Here is a 10,921-nt window from a genome sequence, read left to right as displayed (position 1 = left end):
ACATCACTTCCCCCTTTTCTAACCTACGGGTGCCACTCCCCCTGAACCCCGTTTCCCTGCCAGTTTTTTTCCTTAGAATACACCTTTAAACACTTAAAAGTATCTAGTGTAGTCTTTTCAAAGAGATAATCTTCAAAATAAATTTTCTCTGCAGGTATTTTGAGTCCTTTTAAATCGTTATATTGTTTGTGCTTTGTACGAACTGTAGAAAAAATACGGAATATGTTAATATAAGACGATAAATGGCATGGGTAATTTTTAGGTAGTGAAGGCACTTATTTGTAGTGAAATGTCGCCCCCTTTTGGCGTCAGTGCGTTATTACTACTGTTTTTTTCTGCACTACACTTACAGTTTAGTTTAGTTTACTTTAAAATGTAGCTATCACTCTTTTTTTTATTTTACCTTTTGTCCTAATTTTCAATTAGTTTAAAGATGTATTTCTTTTAGGCTTAACTAGAACGGATTATTGTGTATATTAGCAGTGTACTGAAAGCAGTATAAAAGGAGAACAGAGTGCACTTAGGTATCCGTTTATTTATCGTAAAATATGCATCATTATCTTACTTTTCAGACTGAAAATAATTATTCTGTATATATTTTTTAAATCCCTTTAATTGTCTCTCAATGATGAACAGACTCAGGTGACGTCTTGTTTATGTGTCATCTGAAGGCGTCATCATTTCCCCCCTACCTGAGGTCTGTTTTATCATGGGTTTGGCCTTTGTTCCTGTGCCAGCAATGATCTCACAGCGCTGTCATCCATGGTTCGCATTAGTACAGAGCTCTAGGTTTACATAGCTATCACAGCTAGAGCACCCAAGGCTATGAGCATCAGAGAAAGTCCAAACCTGTTTCATGCCACTCATCACAGAGGTACCCTTAAAAACAGTGGGTGTTAGGTAACATTGCATGCAGGTAGAGCACAGCTGACCCCTTTGGCCTCGGGCTACTGTGAGCCTAAATTAGTATCACGGCTTATCTTAAGATCTATAACATGACACTGTTGGTCTTTGATTTTGGGACCAGAGCATCTGCCCGTCAGTCATACTTCATTGCCTCCAGCAGGTCTTCTCTCACCTACATTAGTAGTCAAGGGCCTCCTTTTGTACTTTGCTATGAAGGGCTAACCGATGTCTGAGCCAGATGCTGTTAGAATTAAACAGAAATGTACTTAAAAATATTTGATTTAGATCTGAATAACCCTAACCTTGATTGGAATAAAGAGTTATATGGCTGTTCAGTCAGTGGTTTGGCCCAGACCAAGACGTTTCAACATGTATTCAATGGATTGCCGTGACATTTAGTAGACATTCTTTTCTCCCTCAGGATGACATCTATTTTCCTCTAGCGATGATATTAAACATGATTTTGGGTACGCACATCCAAACCAAAACATTCTAACAAAACATCCACAAACTGTATTTAAAGCCCTGGCAAGTTTATTTATTTAGCCAATACTTTAGTGTGTGACCATATACATGTGCGGCAAGAATTGCAAGAGTGGTTGTGTATCGCTCGGTGTTTTTGGTGGAGGTCAGAGTAAAAAGAGACCATGCCCATTTTTCATTCCCTGTCTGTTACTAGCTGGGGTGATTGAAGGTTTGATCATTTTCAAGATTCAATTCAAGGCTTTATGGTCATATGCACAGTAGTGTAGATATGGCAATGACAAACGTAACCTCCAACAATGCAACATGAATATATATGGGACATAAAACAGATACAACCAATATAAATAGTGCAAGAAATAACAGAATAGAAATAAAATAGTGCAAGAGAATGTTGCAAGATGTGCAAGTAAATACAAATATAATAGAAGAATACAAATTTGCACTCTATTGCAATAAATTCATGTATGTTATTCATTAGGGACAATTCATTTGATAATAGGCAACATAAGGTACAGTTCATGATCATTACATTGGTATCATAACACCACAATAGGCATACATTACAAATATTCTGTAGATATACATTAAAATACACATTACACAATACATTCACACCATACACCAATATATCTAAGTGGCAATAAACAGCACAATTTTTGAAAAATTGGTACAGCTGTTAATATATAGTGCAGAGTACAACTTTCTCTTTATATTACATATTATTTCTAACTGCACATGTTGCAATATGTACACATTTTGTATGTATCAAAATATATATAAATTAGGACGAATACATGTTTTTTTATTATTATTATTTTTGCACACAAATAAGATCATAAGAGAGGTCATAGGCCACAGGCTGTTAAAACGAACATGTTTAACTAACAAGGAAATAAATAAGCTAACATCACATGTACAAAGAATGTTTGGAAAATGCATGCCTATAAAAGTATTTTAAAGTATTTTTCACGAAACATAAACAATTCAGTAAATGTTTCAAACGACTACTGTACAGCTTCTATTTTTTTCTCTATCAATTTAATTCCCAAATGTAATTCATGCCCGTTTCCTCTGATCCCGCCTACGATGTGACGTCCAAAGGGGGAGTGTAACACGTTTTCTTTTAAAAACGCATTAAATCCAGATTGGCCAGCTCTGGCCACGTGATCTACAAAAACCAATCACTTCAGAATGCGAAGAGTAAAAAAACTCACTCTAAATATGGGGCTGTGAAAGCGAATAGCGGTGACGTTACATCGTGAAATGTGCTGTGTTGTCACCAGCTGTTGTCTGGAAGACGAAGAGAAAAAGTGGAAGTGTGTCTCCATTGATAGTGAGCCTCCACGAGCACACCCTCAGCGCTAAGCAGCACGTTTGAAGCCGAAAGATGGTCACCGGATGACTGATGAAAGCCCTGGAGCCTAGCTGGTCCCCCGGTGATAGAACCAGTTACATAACTGAAGGCATCGATAAGACAAAAACTGTGATAACGGACTAGTGCCTATACAGGTCGGGGTTGAAACTATTTTTCTCTGCTGTGAGTGCAATGATTTACTCACCTATACTTGAATTGATAAGAATATTTGAATCCCAGTATTGTTAGCTAGTCCACTTGTGGATCTGTTTAGTCACGTTATGGATAACTGTGGCCAGTTAGATTTTAGGCAACTCACAAGGCAGCATGCTGGATTGACCAACGCTTTCTACATTGTTTACTTTTGTCAATCAGTTGCTGTGGAACAGGCAGATACTGACTCCATCAGCAGTTTTTCTTCCATTTTTAGCTCACTCTCTTATCCCATTTTAGCCTTATTTGTGCTTTATTTCTATCTATTTCTATGCACAAAGAATTATATCTTTTGATTGGCTGACATATGCCCGCTAAAATCTTCACATTGTGCTTTATTGCTGTATTCAGGGGCTTTGGGGATTAAATAAAAGAACATATACCATGTTGAAATTAATATTGTAACTATAATAACTTATTTTCATGCTTAACGGTATTCAAAATATAGTAAACTATTCAATTGATGTAAAGTAAAGTACACTGACATTTTCATAGTTATATTTGTAATACATTTATGTATACCCCAGGAGAAATAGCTATTGTTATACAAATAGATAGATTATTTATCTCTGAAGAGGGGAAGTTCTCTATAGCCTTCAGAGTTTTAAATAAATGGTAAATATTTGTATGTATTTCTTTCTGACCCCGATATGAAAGTGTATATTTTACCTGAAGAACTTGGAGCCAGTAGGCCATAAATGTTAACAGTATATACTGTGCAATCACACTTAAGATAATTGCCATAAATCTTAATAGCCCTGAAGATAATGACTTGAATAATCAGGAAACCTCTCTCTGTTTATCTTACAGTAGACAGATAGTCACGCCAGCTTGGGTCAAACTAAGACCGTTTGTACGATTATACGGTAGGTAGGTAGAGCGCTCTGAGAAGACAGACGCCATCATGAACGTGGGCACGGCGCACAGCGAGGTGAACCCCAACACCCGAGTGATGAACAGCAGAGGAATGTGGCTGACTTACATCCTGGGCATCGGCCTCCTGCACGTCATCATACTCAGCATTCCCTTCGCCAGCGTGCCCGTGGTCTGGACCCTCACCAACCTCATTCACAATCTGGTGAGTGGTTAAAGTTTCCCTGAACATCTGTCGAATGAGTCGGGTCAGAGGAGGACACAGACAGTGACGCCTGGTGAAAGACTTGGGGAGTGTTGAGTCAGAGGGTTACACATCTCTGAACTAAGGAATCTAAGAAGAAAGAAACTTTTTATTTGCTGTGTCACTGCACTTAGTCAGGTTCTTAGTTAATAAATGGGTGCCAGAAATGTTATAACCAGCGTTTAATTAAAAGAGCTGAGGTATTACTCAGTCTTGCATCATATATTTTGATAACCTAAGACTCCTCTAGCCTTAAAGAGTACAATATTAACTTCAATGTGATCTTTGAGCACCAAAAGTGCCATCTAGTTCCATCAACAAGTAAGGAGGAAAACATGTATTTTTGGATTTTGGGGAGAACCCACTTGTTGTTCCTGGACTTCCTGATGGCTTTGAGGTCAATTAATCAAGACTATTATAACAATATATCACCCAACATTTATCTGTTATTGATATGTAAAATGCCCTTTTTGTCTGACTATGTGTGCCTTGTCTGTTGCAGTGCATGTACCTGCTTCTCCACACGGTCAAAGGGACACCGTTTGAGACCCCGGATCAGGGCAAGGCTCGCCTCCTCACATACTGGGAGCAGATGGACTATGGGGTGCAGTTCACTGCATCACGCAAGTTCCTCACCATCACACCTATTGTCCTGTAAGTGGCTCCACTGAACCCAATGCTAGGCCTTTAGTTGTGTAGGGCGCAGCTGATCATAAGGGATGGATCTGAGCTCAAAAAGAGAGTAGAGGAGGATTGTACCTTTTTGGAGAACCAAAGCTTGGTATTGGTTAGGTGTCAACAGAAGAAGAGAGTGTAGATAGCCCAGCCAGAATAACTTGATTACTCACTGGCCTCCCATCCACAGGCACCAGTAGTTTGTGTGGATCTCTATGGAAGTGGGTCATTTCCCCCCTGGGCCAACCGATGCTTTAATCAGTGTGCTACCAAATGATGCATATTTACCTACAACTCTGTGCAATGTTGTACTATTTTGGGAAGCAGTAGCTATATCTGTAGGGAAACTGAGGGTTGCTGGTTCAATTCCCCAAATGGACCAAGTACAGAGTGTGGACTTGTACTTTTAGAGGTACCAGTTTAACTACTGGTAAAGGTAAGAGCAAGGCACCGGACCCCCACACTGCTCTCCAGGTGCTTTGCATATATAATAGTCAGTACGAGACGGGTCTTCAGTTTCACTTCATTTTGAAACTGTACCTTTCCTTTCGAGTTGTCCTCCCCTTGCACCTCTTTTTTTGAATGTTACTTGATATCCCTGCTGGCCAAGCTCACAAATGGTTAAGGGTCTTAGTATTTGCAGCAGTCCTCTTTGCTGATGTCATGCTCTTTGCTTTCCTTCTTAACTGACAGAGTTCAGTTTACAGGAAGCACTCTGGTTCCCTGGGGTTGAATTGCCAGCTCAGCTCAAACATTGTAGTGATGGCAGTTTTTGCAGGTGTACACTTTTTTTTCTAGTTACTTTCAAAACCTCTTGTGTTGCAACCAGTGCCAGCAGCAGGAGACATGTGGTCAGGCTCGAGGCTCCAGATGGAAAAGAAAAACGTCTTGGAAAGTCTCTTGAGCCTTTATTACACGTCCTCACTTGACGAGCAGAGAACAGGGTTCCTCAATCTTAGCCGACAGAAAATCCTTAACTAGTGTGTACAGTTCATTCTAAAAATGTTGTTTACAACAGATCAGAGTAGTTTCTTATTGACTTGGAACATCTGTGCTTCCTCTGCCAGCGTGTAGCTAAAATGAGGTCAGGGGTCATGCAGGAAGTGCTGGGAACTCACTATAGAAGCATATCTGAATGTTTGTCTGATTCCATGTCTGTTGATTTGGTTGTTCTTCATTAAAGATGAGCTTTATAGATTGGTAGATTAGCATTACATCATCACATTTGCATATTCAATTTCAAGGAACTCGTGCTGCAATCCTGTTGTTCAGCGTGTTGAAACTGTGCTAAAGAGTCATGTGTTTGCACTGTGTTTGTTTATCTCCGAGGTGATAAACATCTGTCTGCGATTGTCAGAGGACAAATAAGTGAAAGTGTTATTGCATACATAAAGACACACAAAGTAGGATTTTCTTTAAAACAACAATAATGCATAGACATATACTAAAATAATCTTTCTTAATGATAACTTATGACTCTCTTCTCCTTCTCCAAACGTTGTGATTACCAACAGCAACCGTCAAATCCTTCTGATTGTAGTGATGTTTTGGCAGCTTTCATTTTAATCTTTTGATTTGAGTTTTCCTTTAACTAAGATCTTGTTGTGTTCTTCAGGCTTGTTATCAAAATGACAACCAGACATAAACACTGTTTATCTGTTTAACCCTTATAATCATGACTTTATTCCTCTCCTTTTTGCCTCTGATTTAGGTACATACTAACCAGCTTCTACACCAAGTACGATCGGGTCCATTTTGTGGTCAACACTGTTTCCTTGCTCACTGTCCTCATCCCCAAGCTGCCCCAGCTGCACGGCGTGAGGATCTTTGGGATTAATAAGTACTGACAAGGCTGAAGAGGACTCCTCCTTCCCCTAAAGTCCCCGTGGACTGCTGAGAGCACACAGAGTATCAGGCCTCGGATTTGGCTGCAGATCCACAAAGATCCGTGTCTCTCTGGCTCCAGACTCTGCTGAGCAGCACTCTAAATGAACCCTAGTGGGGATACTTCCATGGTACCAAACCCCTGGAAAGAGACACAATATACTTTTCAGAGAAGGGAAAGTGTGCTGTTGTGATTGTTGGCAGCCAATTTTCTTTTGAGGTACATGTTTTTCTGAGACTCTTTGTAGAAAAGGGAGTATTATGATCCTTTTTTTGCTGAAACGATGTCAGAGGCAGACGACAATGTAGAAACGATTTGATGTGCCATTTCACACCCACTGGCGCACTTAGGCTGTAATCAAAAAGTTATTTTGTAGGTAATGATACACTGCTGTATTTATTCAGCTGCACTCCAACAAGAAGCTTCCTCTTTCTTGAGGTTTCTGGCCTTAGAGGAGAGTAGCAATACTTTAAAGAAACACTAAGGAGGCGAGGCATGGGAAACCACAAGGTTTTATATTTAGCCCCTTGCTGTTCTGGGCCAAGAATGGGCGGTTATTAGAACACTTATTCTTATCTGACCATTTCCATATTTGGTCTCCTCTTGTCCTGGTTTGTGTCACAGTAAGCCTCCCCTGCAGAGACATCTGGCCTGAGAGCAGAAAGTATGTGCAAGAGCATTCTTTTGATTCAACAAAATCCTGGAATTTAGGTTAAAGGATTATTATACTTAGTACATAGTTACATGTGGGGACTCATACTTGTAATTAAAAGTCTCAGGACCCATGACATTAGCATGGGCCCATGACATAAGCATGGGCCTGTGTGGAAGCATCTTAGTTTGTAATCCAGACTCAAAATACACACTGGGTTACCATTTTATGAGGTACGCCTGAACAATCAAATTCCTTAAAATAGTAGCTCCAGTAGATAAGTAGATAAGTAAGGGGCAGAATGTTAGAAATCACTCAAAATGTAATCTTTTTTTTTGGGATCAAAGAGAGTTCAGTTATACTGAAGTATGTGCTAAAGGGATTCTGAGTTATGTTACAAAGTTGTTGTTGTTGAGAGAATGTCTAAAAGGTAACATTTGACTGATAATTTCAAATGTTTAGGAAACATTTTTATTTAAAAGTTAAACCATTTGCTAGTGTAATGCATGTGTAGCATCCATGAAGCATGTCATCATGGCAGTTCTTATCTTTAATTAGTCAATTAGAATTTAACGTGAAGGGAAAATATTAAATTGTTGGGAAAACTACGATTTGATTCAGTAATGATAGCCAAAACTGTATAGACATAAAGAAAATGTTATATTTAATTGTTAACTCCTACAAATGAAAAACAGATTTTTGTAGAATATTCCTAAATAAATATGTTCTTTTTTAATTGAAAATTCATTTTTGAATTATGTTTACAGATTTTAGCCCTAATATAAGGTGGACGGCAAGTGCAGACGCGCTACACGGCCCAAAACATCTCCATTAGGGGAGAAACGCTCTGCATTTTCAATAACGCAAAAACATTTATATAACATTCCCCTACTTCACTACTTCACTACTTCACTACTTCACTACTTCACTACTTCACACTGCAAATACAAAATGCTAGAAGCTAAACTGGGACACTAAAAAGTGATGCACACAGCGGGGACCGGAGCACTTGTTGACATTTGGAGATTATAAAGTTAGAAATAAATGCTGCGCATGTTTCGTCAAGTTGGTGACGATGTTCCTTCGTTTGCATGTGTTATGGCACATTTGTGTTTGTTTTTGAAAGTGTGTTTCGCCTAATGGAAGTGTTTTTGGCCACTAACGCGTTTGCACCTGTTGGCCACCGTACAAACAGTGCTGGCCTCACATCATTCTCCCAGTAGTAGTAAGAGCAGTAAGCAGCATGTTGATGTAACTGACAGTGGCAGCAGAAGTAATAGTAGAGGTGACAATAGCAGTTTCAATTATTGCGATCCATGATGTTTAATATGAATTAGAGCTGAACTAGAAACAGTTCTAAACAGATTTTTCTTTAAGCAAATTGATGTAATGAATTGGCATCATTTAGAATTGAGGCTTTGATCCAACCAATGACAAATGGGACCAAAGAATTGGAGTTGTAAATACTGATCTGCTCCCGCTGTCAGCATCATGATGTCTAGAAATGTTCACCATAAAGGGCTTTGCTTTAACGACATGCTTTCATATTTCAGTGATAATGCGTTTTTCATTTTTAAAGAAGGTTAAATTGAATGTTAAATGTGAAACAGTGTCTTTGGTTTGTATCAGTGTTTTTGAAGGAAATGTCAATGTGATGCTCTGAAAGAGTGCTTGACCCAAAATACAGTATTTTTTAAATATCACCTTAAAATTCTTTATTGCTTCTTTTGTATTTTTTTAGTGCCTGAGGTTGTATTGAAAGGAAATGGACGAGAAACGCTAGATTTATTAATATATCTGCCAAGAATGTTTGGTTTCATGTTCCGATTGTTTGTCAGCAGGATTATGGGAGATACTGTTTTCTTGTTGGAAGAGCGTAGCATGGGCCAAGGAAGAGCTGATCCGAATCACAGGTGCGTCCTTGGCTGAGAGCTTGTCTAGGTTAGACACATCCACTTCTCTGCTCTGTTGGTTAATAGTTGGTGAAAGCCTGTTGAGGACTTTGAAACCTGTAGGAGCCTCCTGCCTTTTTCTTTTTACTTTATTAGTAAAAATCTTGAAGGTTCAGCATGAAATTGAAACATAGATTTAAAGATCTGATGGGGTGCTGTTTATCTTAACTCCCAGGCTTTATTTAGAACATGGGGAAATTGAGTTGAAGCGTTTGTTTCTAAAAGTTAGGTCCTTTTTAACATTAAATCCCAGAATGAAGCTTTTATTGAGGCCGACTTTTAGTAATTTACCTAATAAAAGTAAGATCTTGTTTTTCAATTTCGCAAACAGTAATCGTGTGACAGAAATTAGCTTTTACAAAACAAAAAAAGGCATTATTTTTTCAAGTGTGCACAATGAGACAGTCTTTCAATACTTAATTAGACAAGGATAACAAATATGACAAATGTTAGAAAACCTACATAGACATACAACGTCGCTGCTTTGTACTCCCTGCCAATTCTAGCGGGTAGCAACTTCCCATCTAAAATGTAATCCTTGGTCTTTATTTGGACATTGCAAGCTGAGCCTCTGTCTGTTACACAACACCGGGGGCTTGTTAAACATTGATTAAGTGAAAGTAATGATGAGTGAATATAACAGTTGTATCGCTGTGAAACGCATAGATCTGGAACCCCGACGTCTGTGCAGAGCTGTGTTTTTATTTGTGTTTTATAGTGAAAATGAGTGTCGGAGTGTAACAACACTTTTCTATTTCATATGTAACTCTGCGTTCATGAGTCATAGGACTGTTGAAGTTTGCCCTTTTTGATTTCTTTAAATATTTCCAGTGAAAAACCCTTGAATTAAGACTAGGAAGGTAGATAGAGTCCATCAATATGCAAGCTAATGATGGGAAATATTGGAAGTCAGGATACATGAAAATGGTCAAAATGTAATATTATCTTTTGCTGTTATCGCAGTTTTGAAACATCACATCCTGAATTACAAAGTTAATTATTGTTTGTCATGTTGTGTTTCACACTGCAGTTAGTGTTTTCTTCTAGGATCATGTTGGACATTAAGTTATGAGAGCCTTGTTAATACAGAAAAGATAATGTTTTTTTTTTGTCTAGTAGATTTCCATACAAGGAATTAGCTTTGGTGAAGAGAGAAGAACATTACAACACAAATATGAAAATAAACATATATGTGGACAATGTGGATATTCAAATAAATGTGCATTTTTTTGGGGTAACTGTGCATAAATTATAAAATTGGCAAGGAACGAGCAATTGCTTACAGTACGAAATATGCAATATACAGAGATGTCTGGTCCCAAATTGTGTGGTAATTTGAAACTATTTTTTTAGTAACATTTGGAGTTGTCAATCATAGTCTGGTACACGTCTTTTAATGGGAGTTAAATATGTTTTAACTCTTAACCCAGTTCCAAAACATCTGTAGTGATTTGAAGTCTGAAATTGAATTAATGTTTCATTTCCACCTTGAATTAAATGTAAAGTAACATTGCTTATCTCATTATATTCATTTATATAACGGCTATTCAGAGAACACACAGAGGCAGCCATGTTTGTGTAATGATCTCTTTCTGATCATATCTAATGTAACTTTATTTAGATTACCCTTCCCCTCACGGTGCAATGCACAATCTTGCTTTTTCATAATAGTGTTAGTCCT

General features: G+C 38.2%; 1 protein-coding gene across 3 annotated transcripts; it reads left to right on the top strand.

Annotated features, from left to right (window-relative positions):
- Nucleotides 1-2,583: 2,583 nt before the first annotated feature.
- Nucleotides 2,584-10,501, top strand: LOC117547428 (ORM1-like protein 3). Of its 3 annotated transcripts, none has more exons than XM_034218187.1 (4): nt 2,584-2,901; nt 3,773-4,037; nt 4,579-4,730; nt 6,463-10,501. In XM_034218187.1, the coding sequence occupies exons 2-4, from the start codon at nt 3,864-3,866 to the stop codon at nt 6,596-6,598; spliced, it is 462 nt and encodes a 153-aa protein (XP_034074078.1). In that variant the 5' UTR covers nt 2,584-2,901; nt 3,773-3,863; the 3' UTR covers nt 6,599-10,501. The 3 variants fall into 3 exon arrangements, with proteins under 3 accessions (XP_034074078.1, XP_034074077.1, XP_034074076.1); XM_034218186.1 differs by having other exon boundaries at nt 2,585-2,901; nt 3,770-4,037; XM_034218185.1 differs by having other exon boundaries at nt 2,585-2,929; nt 3,770-4,037.
- Nucleotides 10,502-10,921: the final 420 nt, after the last annotated feature.

Source organism: Gymnodraco acuticeps, unplaced genomic scaffold (genome assembly GCF_902827175.1).
Source record: "Gymnodraco acuticeps unplaced genomic scaffold, fGymAcu1.1, whole genome shotgun sequence".
NCBI lineage: Eukaryota > Metazoa > Chordata > Actinopteri > Perciformes > Bathydraconidae > Gymnodraco > Gymnodraco acuticeps.
This window is presented reverse-complemented; position numbering and strand designations above follow the sequence as displayed.